This window comes from Ptiloglossa arizonensis, chromosome 4 (assembly GCF_051014685.1).
Source record: "Ptiloglossa arizonensis isolate GNS036 chromosome 4, iyPtiAriz1_principal, whole genome shotgun sequence".
NCBI lineage: Eukaryota > Metazoa > Arthropoda > Insecta > Hymenoptera > Colletidae > Ptiloglossa > Ptiloglossa arizonensis.
Window position 1 is genome coordinate 9,868,961 of NC_135051.1, and position 15,350 is coordinate 9,884,310.

At 47.2% G+C, this 15,350-nt stretch overlaps 1 protein-coding gene across 2 annotated transcripts in view; it reads left to right on the forward strand.

The window, feature by feature from the left end:
- Window positions 1-15,350, forward strand: part of Snu (ABC-type transporter snustorr) — a 35,174-nt gene that overhangs the window by 11,864 nt on the left and 7,960 nt on the right. For both annotated transcript variants that reach the window (XM_076308186.1, XM_076308187.1), the window contains exon 3: window positions 14,329-14,592. In XM_076308186.1, coding sequence (XP_076164301.1) covers window positions 14,329-14,592 — 264 coding nt within the window. The remainder of the gene's footprint in view (window positions 1-14,328; window positions 14,593-15,350) is intronic.

Here is a 15,350-nt window from a genome sequence, read left to right on the forward strand (position 1 = left end):
CTACACCGGCATTACTATTCGGCGATAAAGTGGTTCAAAGTTCATAATTTACGTCATATAGGTTAAAAACAGTATGGTAAAACTTTGGAAAGGTACGTCAGAGTGCCAGAAATTCGAATACAGCTCTTTTGTGTCCTCTTACCGATTACTTCGAACGATAGAATTTCAATCCTTGACGGTGACAAAGTTCGCAAACGCGTGTACGAAAAACAAGATCCGTGTTTAATTGTCAACCGTCGAGGATCGTTAAGATTACGTAACTTCGTGACTTTGAAGTTCGCACGATCGCGTTCCGGAGCCAAGCGAAATATTTGCATGTTAATCGGGAAACGTGTCGGAGTACGCGGTAGAGACGACCGCGCGGGGATTTTGCAATTATAATAATCGAGAGTCGTTACGGCGTGTCTTCGTTCGTTACGCGGCCGGACGTTTCCGTATCACCGTTGGCTTCCGAACGAGGAGGCGGTTTGCATAAAAAATTTCTCTCAATGCCCGTCCTCCGTTTTATAAAAAAAAAAAATAAGAAATCAAACACGTTATCGGTCCTTGTCGACGATTTATCGCGCTCCAAAGTTCGAGACCTTCCGTTCGAAGCCATCTTCCGCAGAGTTCGATGAAAATTCTCGCGCGCGTAAGCCATTACGCTTGTAATTTTGGCGATCTTCGATAGCGCGAGCGATCCATCCACCTTTGGAGGACCCGTCGATCGCGTTTTATTATCGACGACGACAATAGAATAGTAACGCGTGTTACTCGACCGAGTACCGGAAACGATCGCGACTTATCCCGTAGAATCATGGTGGGCGATCGAATCTTTTTGTTTTCGCGAGGTCGTTCTCGTTAATGTCTCTCGATTAAGCGGGCGAGAAACGGAGAGCGCAAACACTGGACGAGATCCAAGCGGTGGTAAGATCGCAAAATCGTCGAATACGAAAGAAAATCGAAGGGAAGGGTTAACCTAGAGATACCGTGAAAAAATCGTTTCTATGACGTTCAGCGTTGAGAAAAAATTGACCGATTCACGGTCAAAGTGAACAAGTGGTACCCGCTTTGGTAGTGGTACCCTCGTTGCGCGAGTTACCACGGTTCTTCACTGGAGTGAAGAAACCCGATGGAATCGGGGTGTCTAGGTGGCTGAAAGTTCGCGCGGTACGTCGAGAGCTAAAATCGAGCGTGCCGGCGAAGAAAGGGGCGAGAAGGTTGAAAAGAGCGGCGATTCAGCGTTCGCGCTCGCGGTCGCGAATGAAAAACCGACGTTGGAAGGACGACAGGTGGAGGGAAGGTGGACTCGCGACCGAAGAAAGAAAGGCCGGTACGTCGAACGAAGACAGACCGTCTCGGTTGGGAAGAGAGGTGGCACACGGCTACGAAGAGCGAGAGAGAGAGAGAGAGAGAGAGAGGGAGGGAGTTAGAGAGAGCGAGAGAGAGAGAGAGAAAGACGTTGCCAGCCTCGGAGTCGACTCGCGGGCTCGATTTTGCTCGCCTCCGAACGCTTCAGTCTCGCGTCAGGACTCGAAAGTCGCGGTGGACAAGACACGAAATCCGCCAGCGAGCCACGAGTCTCCTCTTCGACACGTCCTCTCGCGAGGAGTCGATCAGCTCTCTTCGAGTCCGTTGTGATAAGGAATCACGGGGTTTTGTGTGCCTCTCGATCCGGGTATCTTGTGTTTCGTGTGCGCTGATATTCTCTCACTGTGACCGTTACTTCGAATCTCCCGAATCGAACGGGGATAAACAGGGATGCCACTCTGACCGCGAGGACCGATGCTCCAACCGGTCGATCGTCAATTCTCGATGACGTCCATTCCCTGCCAGGATTACACCTAGAGGATTAGAGAGCAACCGCAGGAACTCCAATTTCTGGATCAACGAGATTCCACGAGGTCTTGAGGAAGCTGAAGAAGGTACGCGATACGTATCGGGTTCGGTGGTTTTGCGGGGGGAAACCGGGCCCTCGAGAGATCCATATTTCGGCGCGGAGAGATTCACAGACTCTGCGAGTTTTTCACCGCCTCTTTGGGAGCCCGCCGCGACTCCTCTGTGGCAATCGTCGCGCGTTTCCAGAGACGGAGAAAACTCGCGAGTTTTCTCGCGTCGAGCAGGCGAGAATTCCCGCGATTTGACTCGACGATCGTTCGGCGAAAAAAGAACGAGTTCGATCGCGTAAGGTGACCATTAGTCGAACGCTCCGGTGCCCCCTTCGCTTCCGTTGAAAAGTGAGAAACCCGGCGCGATGTTACCAAAGCCGGACTCGCCGCAGGAAATTCGAAAGCGATGATGGCAAAATCGCGATCTTAATCTCGAAGCGCGATCGATCCCCGTCCGCGTATTTCGCGCGCGCGTGCGCGCGTGCGCGCGTGCGCGATCGTTGCACAACGGGAACAGAATCCGATCGATGGATGGATCTCGCGGCTCGACGAAAGTTGTTGCGGGCACCGCCACTCGAACCAACTCAACGACGACGATAGTGAAACGGACAGAAATAAATAACCACGTCGAAAAGGACCGAATACTAATTGCCAACGATAGTCGAGAGGCTCGAAATTGCTAATAACTACGGTAGACCCTTTTTTACGCGAAACGTACGAGAGAAGGGAAACGTTTGCTTGGTTGGAAACGGGGAGTGTTCGCGGTGGAATTTTTTCCTCGATTTGAATAATTCTCGAGGCCAGATAACTCGAGTATTCAGGAAGGAAGAGAACGCTTTCGATTTCACCGTGGTTCGGTTCCAGGATTGTCAAAATGCCGCAAAACTCCTGCGCTTCGCTTTCTATTCCGCTCGACGAAGAAAACGGCCGAGTCACGGCGTACAGGAGTCAACATTTTAATCCATGCCACGGTGTGTCGCCATGGAAATAATTAATCGACGCGATCGATCGCGAAATCGCATCTCGATCGCTTCGGTGACTTCTCATCGCGCGCGACCGCCTCGTCGCAACGACCAGCGGAAACGAACTCTTGTTTTCCACGTAATTGCAGTGAAAACGATCGACAACGAATTTCTCAGAGCCAAAAGGCATAAAATAACGTTCCCCCTGGTTGCCACGAGAATTTCTAGAGATCCTCGATTTCAAATTTAACTCATCCAAACGAATCGAAGTCGATCTTTTATTATACGGAATGTACGATCTCGACGCGATGGAACAATTTCGGGAATATAGAAATAGTCGTGTCAGAGATACACATTTATTTTCTTAACAAATTTTGCGGACGTTATTTTCAACCGGTTGCGGCTTCCTCTGTCGCCTCTTTAACGTCTATCGTTTTTGCAACCAATTATTACGCGCCGGACGACGAATTTCGATAAAAATTCCATAAACGTTCGACACGGTTCTACGAGACGGGCGTGTTTCTTAATTGATCGTAATTACGATCGAGGAGTTGATCCTTCGTAAACTGACGTTGCACTCTCTCCGCGAGCACAATACGCTCCGATACAGAGAGAAACCATTGTAAAACGTGCGCTAACAATTAGTTCCTCTTCTTTTCGCCGAGTTGACGGCCAACGCGCACGCGATCTCGTAAATCCTCGTAGGGTGCGAGAACGCAGATCCCGTTCCCGCTGCCGGATAAAATCTGGGAAAGGTTAATTATCGTTTCAGTCTCGCCAAGAAATCGCGAACACGACGTTAGATTGGCACGATGTGAAAGACCCTGGAGAAATATAACTTTCTCGACGTCACAAAGGAAAATGCGAGCGATCGCGTGGCAGCCGGTTAAACAATTGTCCAGCATCCCGTGAGACTCTTCCTCGAGAGTAGAACTCGCGAGATCGTCGAGTTCCGTGCGAGTCAGGGGTCTATCCAAACACCCGAGTGTTCCAATTATGCGCAGCTTACCGACAAAGATCGTCGGACTGGTTTCGGTTCAATTACGTCACAATCGAATCTATTTCGCTGCTTAATTACTTGAAATCCAACCTTGAAGCCCCCGTCGCGTTAAACTTAGTTACGATATCCAGAATCGTTTTATTCTTCCTCCACGGAAGATGTTCTCAGCTCCTAGAGACGTGTTCGGTCAATCTCGATTTGTCTGCCTATTGCAACGTGTAATATTCTCGGTTTAATTACCAACTTTCGAAAAAGAAAAGAAAAGAAAAATAACAATGTATCTCGGAACGAACAACTTTCGGTGAGCACCGTGAACCGAAGTCCGCGTACCGTGTACCATGGGTTACCGTAGAAGGAGTTTCACCGAATTCGGCCCTCCCGGTTGAAAACGAAAGGCGCGAATTTTTTACCAGTCGAATCCAGCGCCGGCGGATTACGGGAAGAACGAATTTCGCGCGATCGATGTAACGATTAATCGCGATCCGTAACGGTTCTAGAAAGTAAAACGCAGCCAGCCAGTCAGCGGTCAACGCGATCGGCGCGTACGATGGTAAAAGTCAATGACAGCCCGTTGAAAATACTGAAACGGCAATTGGAAGGCCGACCTCGTTACTTTTCGGCACGCGTTCTCATCGCGCGCGCGCGCACGCACGCACATACTCGCACTCGAGTTCGTTGTGTAATTTCGCGTTATCCTAAACGTAATCCTACGGAGGCTCGCGCGCGATGAAAACTATGCGGCTTGCGCGATCGTATAATTTTACGAGGAATCGGTGAATTGTGTAACCAGAAACGAAACGATCGGCGAATCGAAAAATTCGTTTCTTTATTGCCATCTTGCGCGTCTCTGTCGCGCAAGGTGTGCTCCAGCATCGAACGACAACGAAAACGAAAGTCCGATCGGGTTTCCTTCGAAACTACGTGACCGAGATGTTCCCAAATAATAATCTTACGAGAAACGTTATTTTAATAGACACGTGTTCCCGCGAGTGCATAGTTTTAAATCGATTTCGATACGCAACTCCTTAAGCTGACGCAGAAACGAAGCGTCATAATCGCGACAGCACGGTGGCAGTGTTGCATTCGCGAACTTGACCGTAATCGTCACCAACGAGGCCGCAGCATTGCGTTAATATCGAGACTCACGGATCGATTCTGAGAGAAAAAGAGAATTCTGAGAAGAAACATTCCATAGACGATGAATTTTTATACAAAACTCGTTAAAACTGCGCACGAATATTCTATCGGACGAAAATACCAACGAAAAGAACAGCTCGGACTCGTATAATAAAGACGATAAACCACCTCGAGGAAACGGGAGAACGTGTTTTCGAAAGTATAATAGCATATTCGGATAACGTGGTCGCTAATGAGTTTACGCGAGTAAAACTCGCACAAGTCTTGCATTCGATCGAAGATTATTGTTCCTCGGTCCCTTGCGGGCGTTGAAGTCACCGTTCGAGGCACACCGAGAATTTTAACGACGCGTCGATAACCGTTGCTCGCCGACCGTGTTCGAGCAATGTCGTTAAACGTCGATGCAAAGCGACTCGAGCCTTAGAAATTTTCGATCGGAAGCGTTAATCACGTCGAAAAACCGGCACGTGAAACCGTACCGTCCGGTTTAACAGAGCTTCTGTAAATTGAAATGAAAAATCTCTCTCGCGGTTTACTGCTGCTTATCGATCCGCGGCGCTATCCGCGACGAATTAAATTGTATCTCATTCTCCCGAGGAACGAAAGTTCCCTCGTTTCGCCTAGGAAAAAGCGTAACCCGATAATCTTCGGAGCTTCGTGCGTAAAGAGTTTTCTGGGCCAGTACAATCGCTTCGTTAGAAATTTATAAAATGTTGCTCTCGCCGCAAAGAAGCGAGTTCGGTGGCTCTCCCTTGTCAACGATTTTCGAAGAACGAACGAACGTTTAACACCGGGTTCGCTATTTTTATCGCACGGTCCGTTACTCGAGGAGCAAGAAGATTATTAATTTCTTACAATTTTCTAGTCCTTTCTTTTACTCGGTAAAATCGAAAAGGACACGGATTGGAGAGAGGAGTCTGCTCGCGGGCAAACGAGTGCCGAACGAAAGCTGGAGCATTATGCGCAACACAAATGATCGGTAAAAGCGTAAATCCGCGCGAGTCGACTTTCCTTAACGAGAGTGCCAGTCACAATCAGCTGTGGATTGCGAGGCCGCGAAAAGAAATGCTTAATCTAGCGGTTTTAATAAGTGTGTCAGCCGGTTGGAGAAGTAAGTCGGAACGTCATCGCGAAACGGTTATGCAGTCACGCCGCTGCCTGCATTCCCCCATGACCACGAACCATGCACCAGGTACGATCGCGTTACCGATAACGAATCATCGCGAGCCCCGACATTTTGCCCTTCGATCGATCAACCCCTTAAGTGCAACCCAACGAGTTTTGCCCGTCGAACTCAACTTTCGCATTGTACAACGTAGATTCCCGTTTATTCGATGCAAACTAATTTGAATTTCTTCCTTAAAATTCGTCCGTTTAAAAATTCAAAGACAGGAGGTTGGCAATAAACGAGGTGAAATTGTATAGGGTGTCTTCGTCGTTGCTTGTTTTCCGTCAAGTGTGGCCACGTGAGAACCGATTCCTCGATTCCTCGATTCCTGCAACATTATTCACTTTTACTTGCCCCGGAACCACGGAATGCTTTCACTCGATTTTCTCGATGACAGGACCGTCAGTTTTTACGCGTTTCGTGACGTCCGTGGCTACCACGTCGTCGCCTCGCGTAACCGAGGGGTCGACGAACCATAGCCAAGCAGAGTTCCAAATGTTCGACGATCGGTCCGGTCCCTTCGATTTATTCACGGATAAAAATCCCTGTAGCGTAGAAAATAGGAACAAAGAATAATGAAATCGTTTCGTTATCGATGAAGAAATTTTTCATCGAGGAACGTCGAGCTCTCGAAGCGATCTCGCTACGAGATCAGTATCGCCGACAGAGGGAGTTGCCTCGTTTGAATATTGTCGGTGAAATACGAACGATAAACGATCGATCGGATTACCCACGAGGTAATTGTTGACTTCCCGCGAGGCACGAGCCTGATTCACGATCTACCGAGCGCTCGACAAGTGTCGGCGATCGTCACGTTCTAAAGTACAACTGTTCCCATAATCGAGCTCCTTCGATCGGCAGCGGCGCGCGTTTATATTCGATCTGTTGCCGTGGCGCGAACCGCGATTTATTAATCGCGACCATTAATCGAACGTTGCGACGATAAAACGCTACCGTTTTTCTCCTCTGATTTATGCTTCGTTTGTGTCCGGTATCGAAAACGAACCGTTTTTCCGTCCACGTTAATCATTTTGCTACGAAAATGTCTTTTAAAGAATATCTCTTCTGAAATACTATATATTCCAATGTTTTGCGACAACTGGAATATTCAAATGCTCCGGTAATTCGTTTCCTGCTTGCGCGTCGGACAAACGCCGAAGAAAAAGCGCTAATTCAACACGCGTCGGCATCTCGAGCGAAACCGTACGTCTAGGCAAAGAATTACTGCTAATACACGACATTATTCAAATTCGCTCGAACAATTAGTGGTATCGAGCGACAACTGAACGTACAAGCGTATTAGCATCGCAGATTACGATCGCGAAGCGTCCAACTATTCCACCGAGTATTTTTTCGAACGAGTCGTTACACATGCTTTACACTTGAAACGTTGTATTGATACGTAAGACGTGTAAAATTTCTTTAGAATCGATTCAAATTCCTCGATACTTGACAAAAATTGGATTCGGTCCTCCGAAAGAAACCGTTCTTTCCGATCTTTTTGTCCTCGAGATTCTCAATGGCAAACTCTCGCAAAAAATTCGTGCTCCGTTCGAAGTTAATTTACTTGGGCTTCCACCGACGTGTAGTTCGACACGATTCTTTGCGCGTCATTCGCTTCTGTTTCTCTTAACCGAGCAACTATTTTCAACTGTTGGAGAACGCGGGACTCGAGTGCCGCGCGTCAACCAGAAGAGGCAAAGTCGTCCCACGGTGACGCAAGTCGAACAACGATTCTGGTTTTCTTGCTTTTCATCGAGTCGGTCGAAGGTCGCATCTCCGATGGTGGTCAGGGTCAAAGTACACCTCGATCGAGAAAGAAGGAACTCGTCTGGGAAGTCAAAGTTTCGCGCCACGTGGTTCACGACGACGCTTTTTTGCTCGCGCCGGTTTTTTCCCCCGAAGAGATCAGCGTCGTTGTACTTTGATCCCCGTGATTAGAAAAACTCGGGTAAAAACATGTTTACGCGTGCGGAAGGTTGACTGAAAAATATTGTTGTATAACTGGAAGAAGAGACAATCCACGTGTGCACCGTTTGACGTTCGTAGTCATTTTTAATCGGGGGAAAGTTCCACTGTTCTGGAAACATCGATGAAAAGGTTTCCCACCTGAAATGGGTAAATTTTAACGATTGCCGATCGGAGAATACTGCCTCGAAATACTTTCGACGAGGCCTTCCGCGCATTATCGTCTCTACCGACTTGTTTTCCCATTTTCGAGCAACGGTAAATTGTGCCGCGGCACGGAAATATTATATAATAAAAAGAACCCAGAGAGACCCAGAGGAGGGAATATCACTGTTGCGAAAAGATGAAAGAAGCGAACGAAGGTCGTGTCGCCTGGTCCGATGTTCGTAATGTAAGTCACGCTCGAAAACCATGCTCGCTCCCTGGTCGATTGTACGCGGTGAATCGAAATCGAGCCAAGGTCAAGGCTCAACCTTATCAAACACCGGTGTGACTTCTCTGCTCGTTTCTCCACCCTCGTCGTTCGAACCTACAACCTCGATGGAACCCCATCGCTGGAGATAATCGGACGAGCCTTAACGATCGAGTTAGCAATAGTCGCTCCAAGGTCAATCGATATATGGGACGTTCGTGCGCGAATGTTGTCTCGCGCGATCAAAATCGTCGTTCGATTAATCGAAAGTCAACTCGCGTACCCACAAACACACCGTCGTACGTGTTTACGGATGATCCTCGTATCGCGAGACACTTGGATAACTCAGCTGCGCTCCTCTGCGCTCCTCTGAGCTCTTTTGTTCCGAATCGCGCAAGAAATTACTGGAAAACGAATCTCTGTTTCACGGTCTTTGCGAACGCGACTCTTACTCGAAAAGAACGATTTAATTGAAGCAACTGAACAAACGAAAGCACCGCCGTCAGCAGTGTCCACCTAAACCGCTGCTTTCGACGGTGCATTCGGTCACGGTGCCCAAGTGCAACTCGTCGGTTCTTCTTGGTTTTTTTTCCATCCTGACGCGATTTAACGCATCGATTGAGCGAGCATCGATCGAGCCCGACGGTGATTTGTTTCGGACGTTGTCCGCTTTCTACCGCGTTGCATAAGAAAGATGAACGAAACGAGATCAACGCCGTCTGCATCGGCAATTTCTGCAAAATATTCCGTTATCGTCTGTATTCTTTTCTTTCGAGACGACCTACGAAACGTATTTTATCGAGCATCCAGATGCATCCAGTTGCATCCAGTTGCATCCATAGCTTCGATTACGAAGCTGAAAGTTCACCAAAGTCGCTCGATTACCAAAGTAATCCCCGTTGAGATGGAATTACGCCCCCGTGAGAGACAGTAGCGTGACGGCGGTAGCGGTTGTTGCTAATTTTAATTATTATTTATCGGAGCTAAGACCGGTTAATATCACGATTTCGAGCGATGCATCATCCTCCGTTCGAGTGTTGTTCTTGGTAAACAAGAACGTGTTCCTTTCCAGAAACCGCGCTCGGCTTAGTCATCGGGCGTTGAATTTCGCAAAACGGATCCTCGTTCGAAGATTAATTAGCATCCCTGCCTGGAAAACGTGGAAAGCCAATGAGAACGAGGTGTACCGGTGGGAGAGAAAAACGCGTGCACGAGCAACGAGCAACGGATCGTCCCGCCTTTGTTTTCGTTATTAACGCCGTCTAACTGGTTAGATGGTATCGTTGCAGCGACCGTTGCATGACGATGCGCGACTTCGAATGCAATTATGAAACGACCGGGTGTGCGGTAATGCTATTAGAGGCGCTCGTGTAACAACGACGATTAGGAAACACGCTCGACATTAAATAAGCGGCAATTAATGGTTCGTGTTTCTTCACGAAGCTACGGTACGAAAATGTTGTAGAAAAAGTTGCTTTCTCGGATGTCGCAACTTACCCTCGATTTTATGCTTGCGAACGGAAAATAAAGTGCAACCGAGTGCTCGAACGCGTCGGACGAGTTTTTCTTTCGATCGCGCAACACCTAGACACGTTCGAAGATTCTGTGTGTATTTTGTACACGGTCGAGTCTGTGCTTTTACAATGATCGTCGACGTTTACAACGGTCTCGTTCCCCGACCTCTTCGAGGATTGCACACGAGCGACGATTGCACTCGGTGGACCGTCGTCCACCGAGAAAGTTGCGCTCTTTTCGAGAAAACACCGATTGGGAAAATGGAGGAGCGCAGAATCGGGAATTGGTGTGTTGACCATGGCCCAGAAAACGCAGCCTGGCGTGGCCAGGTCTTTCCACACGCGTCCTCGCGATACGTCGTCCTCTGGAATGCCGAGTTGCACAATCCCGACGGAGTTACTCGGACGCCTGGAACATCCTCGCGGGTCGATTTTTGAATACTAAGCGTCGTTACGCGCGTTACATCGACGTTCACGAATCTGTCGTCGCGACGACCGCTTCGGATAATCGATACAGATGCCCCGAGCTGCGAGAAAATGTGCGAGACCTCTGCTGCTTACCGCTAAAATATACCTTTATCCGGAGTAATTATTACAAATTTTTCACCCTCTACTTCTGCGTAGAATCGATTGGTTCGAATCTGTTTCACAATTTCGTATCGTTTTATTTCCGCCGCCAAACTTGTTCTACCTGTGCAACTTCGATCGAGTGAATTATTTTAGAGCTATTATTCGGGCCACTATTTACCGGCACGATTAAGCTCTCGGGTTTTAGAAAGTTTCGGTGTACGTCGTTTTCACGAAATCCTAGTAGCGTGCAATTCGCTCGTAATTGAAATTCGTCAGTCGCGCTTGTCAGAGTTTATTATATCTATTCGTAGATAGGGAGAACAGAGAGGAGGCGCGACAGTGACGCGTGTTGCCTCGAAACGGCGGCAGATTAAGTAATCTAACCGTAAATTAGTTCAGACTGACGCTGTCCGACTACTACGGTCATTATCTACTTACGCGGCCGACTACCGAATAGTAGTCATTCCACTCGTGCGAACAATAGAAATAAACTTTGATCAAACTCTAGGATTTCTTCGGGGCTAGAATTTCGTCAAGAAGTCAAAAGTCATTGATTGTCTCTTTTTCTTTTTGCAATTCATTTTTCAAATCTTGTTCCTCGTCTCTCTGTATAGATTAACATTGTAGCTGGAATACCCATCGAGATACTACCCAAAGACCATCTTTGGGTTACAAAACACCGACGATAGCCACAATCGCGAAGAATAATTTGGATAATGAAGAAAATGAACCGCAACGCGTGTTCGATAATTGCAACGCGCAGCTCCGCAACGATGACGAAAGGGTGCGCGAAGAGAACTATTATCGATGACGAAATCGTGGAAATACGCAAACCGTGATAAACACCGTTTAGTTGGTAAACAAAATAGAATTGTCGCGAAAAATATTTAATATTCCGCGTCGAACAATTTGATTCGTACATTGGGGATACGCAGACCGATGGTTAATGCCGTTTATCTTTAAAAAATTATCGTCGACCAAACGCGTTCTCCGCTTCAAACTCGAAGTTTCAAACTTGAAAGTTGAACCTATAACACGAACGTGTTTATAGTTAATAAACCATACGACAGAGTGAACTTTTAAACCTGTTAAACTCGTTCGATCGTTCCGTCCTCTCGGTTGTCGAAAGTAATTAACCAGATTAATTTATCCTGTATACGTCTCTTTCTCTTTTGGAGACTGTACAGAAGAGATGGAGAAGGGATCGAGGAATCTTAGAGAAGGTATAGTCGTTCAAGTACAGATCGACAATCGCTATGATTATTACTTTATTCTCTTTTAAACGTACACCGCCTCTTATAAAGATCGCATGTTTCGAAGATTCTTTCGAAGATGCTCCAAAGTTTCGATACACCTGTTGCGCACCGATGCCCCGTATCTCGTTTGTAATCGTACCGATAATACTCATAATCGATGCCACTTCCTGGTGTATCTCGACGTAGGGAGATTCCACTGAAACTCGCAGAAACGTCTTCGCAGTCTCGTAGCTTTCTTCCGCGCTTGGATATCCGCTCGTCGAGAAGCGTTACGAAACGGTCGGTTTGTTGACTTTTCCTCGTTCGCATGCTCGCTACCAGCGGGCTCAACCGCGATAGAATCGACGGTGGCTCGATTCACGATCGAAACGTTGAGAAAGCTGCAGCTCGGTTTCATCGATCGACCGAATCGCCTCGAGATCCCCGACCTTTGCCAGAGGCGATTCGTATCGGTTTTCGACTCGACACGGGACCGCGTTACGCAACGATGCAGGCACAGAGTTTCGCAATCCTCGCAGCTGATCCGAGCAACCCTCGCTGGAGAACACTTTGGAACCAGTTGGATAGGAAAACAATCGCGCGGCATTGAAAACGGATATTCTACGCGTTGCACCAGCTCTTCGAGCCTCGTAACTTTTACTTGGCAATCTTGGGAACAGATGCACTTCCTGAGTGCGTATTCCTACAGTTATTCGTTTATCGTACCCGAGATTGCATATTCGTTTGCATTCGCTGCTCGAGATGATATTTCAACGAACCGATTCTTTTCCTTGTTTCGCGTTCTCAGGGTACAAAACCTTGACAATCTTTGCAAAAGTAACGCATCCGAGTGGATTCCAGGAGTAACGGTTTAATAAAATTCCCCCGTCCAATCGAAGTGCGCGGTGTATTTGAGTGAATAATTGTACAATTCCGGATAAAATTCGTTCACCGTTGACTCGTAAAATTGAAAGGTTAAAGAATATAGTTCCCCGGATTGGTGAAAATTGAGAATCGAGAAGATACGTTCGAACGGCCTTGGAATACGACTCCCAGTGTCTGGGAGAACGACTGGTAAACGGCGCGTGATCCCCGCGTACCGCCTTACGGATACGTCGATAGGTTGCCCAATGAACCGGCGGGCGAGCGTGAGCGAAAAGAAAGCCACTTTCTTACGTAACACCGCGCGGGCCCCCTCTTTCTAAACCGTACGATCCGGGGCCCCATCGCGACGCACGTAAGGTAACCAAGGTTTCGTGTTTAGGACCGAGTCGCGCCGTCACGATCTCGCTGGCGCTGTTCTCGAAATCGCCGGACAGCATACGAGGTGAACGGAATTGCCGTGATTCGGCGCGCGTAAAAGTTCCGTCACGCGACCGCCATACATTTCTCATTCGTTGCACGCGTAACAGGAAATAAATTCAACGCTACGATTTTCTTATACGGCGCATCGACCACTCCAACGAGTCTGCCGCAGCTACTTTTTTCTTTTCGATCTTCCTTAACATTTATCGCGACTTCATCGATCGTGACCCCCTCGTGACTCCCTCGTGACCCCCTCGTGACCCTGTCGTGACTCCTTTACGACCTCGGTCAACGTGGCGTCACTCGACCTCGACTCGGTCGTGGATTAACCCTGATTTTGCCACTCGTCCAGCCATCATAGTTTTTTATAACTCCGGTTGCAACTCACTCTGAAAATTAATCGCGACGCGTTTACGATTCGAATTTACCCGGTCAGGAATTAGGAATCGGTTGCAATTTCGACCGTATGGACGAGGTTTACCTTTCTTTTCCCGTAAGGATCGGTAGCTGTGCACCGAGTACTCGTAATTTTAATACTGCATCGGCACTTGATGCGATTTTAACGTTTAATTCGGACCGCAACTGTGGACCATTTTTCTTTTTAAACATAAAATAGGGTTTATCGAAACCCTGGAAAAATAACAATGGTCCTTAAACGTACAAACAGGAAGAAAAGTGCCAACTGCTCGCGTACACGTAATCTAACTATAATATCAAAGAAAATTGCGCTCGACGCGGTACTACTACACAAGAAAGTAAGAAACTTAATGATTTGCAGAATTGCAAATGATTATAAAACTGTACCGTGTTCGGTGCGCTGACATAAGCTATCCAGAGTACAATATTCATGCTGCGTGCAGTATCTGACTTCCCTGCAACTTGTCCGAAACTCGATCACCGTGGTTTGTAATCAAGCTGCGATCACCATTTGGATAGAATCGATCGTGACTCCACTGTAAATTAACAATCGATCGATTCGAATTATCGGATCAACGTCACTCGGAGTCACGGTGACTCCAAAGTCGATTTCTACCGTCGACTCGGAAGTCGAGGGGTTCGATATTTAATTCGCGCATACTTGCACGCAACTACGCGTCTCCGTTGCGTTTTCGTTGGCTTACGGGAAAAACAATGAACACGTATGTACCGAATACGCGCGATTACGGCGAGTTTTCCTTTCCTGTTCCAGTGACGGGACTACAGGTGGCGGTCTGGCGAACGCGAACGCAAACGCGAACGCGAACGTTCTGGGAATGATGCAGAACAACTCGGACAGCACGTTGGACATGACGATGACGCCGAGCACGGTTCTGGCGACCCCGGGGTTGAACAACCCCGCGTGGAGTCGGCAGCAAGCGGTTAGCGTCAGGCACGCCTTCAAGACTTACGGGAGTAGCAAGAACCCGAACCACGTTATCCAGAATCTCTGCATGACCGTGGCGAAAGGATCCATGTGAGTAATTCCCCAAACCGTGAAACAATTTAATAAACGTAAAATATCTGCGCGATCAAAGTTTGGGACCACTGGCCCCTTAAAAATTATACGATTATCCATTGGAAAGATATCGATGGAAAATTATATATTTTTTTTTCTTTATTATTTCGAACGTTATATTTTCAATTTGAATAGTTGCGATGGAGAAACTATCTAGGAGAAATATTTTTATAGATACTTTTCAAGAGTTTTAATACGCGTATGTTAATGCATTCGTTTGTATTTCGAGTTCTCGAATAGATCTTTTCTTAAATAAAAAGGATTTTGTTCTCAGACGAATGTTTCTTTGACATTTTCTTCTTTTTCAAAAACGATGAAACGATCTTGAAACAAATTGTGCCGTCGATTTGAATTATTTATCGTTTATCGATCGGAACGCCCGGGACACCTACTAGAAGGTCGGAAACAAGTAATCCTTGATTGCGTTAATTGCTACACTTGTGACGCTCGTGATGAAATCTCGCACGGCTGTTCAAAGGGAACACAACTGTATCTATTCTAGTTTCCGTAATTGCCAAATTTCTCGCATAACGAACAAAGAAGGATAAATTTCCAAAGTGTAATTTGAAATCGAAGGTGGTTCTTGGTAATCCGTGAGATCGACAGATCGAGCAAAGGGTAACGAAACGCGGCTTTCTTAGAAAGCTATAATGAACAGGATTGGTGGAACGTGACGATCTCTCGTAAATCATCCTTACCCTTCCTGTTTGAAAAAA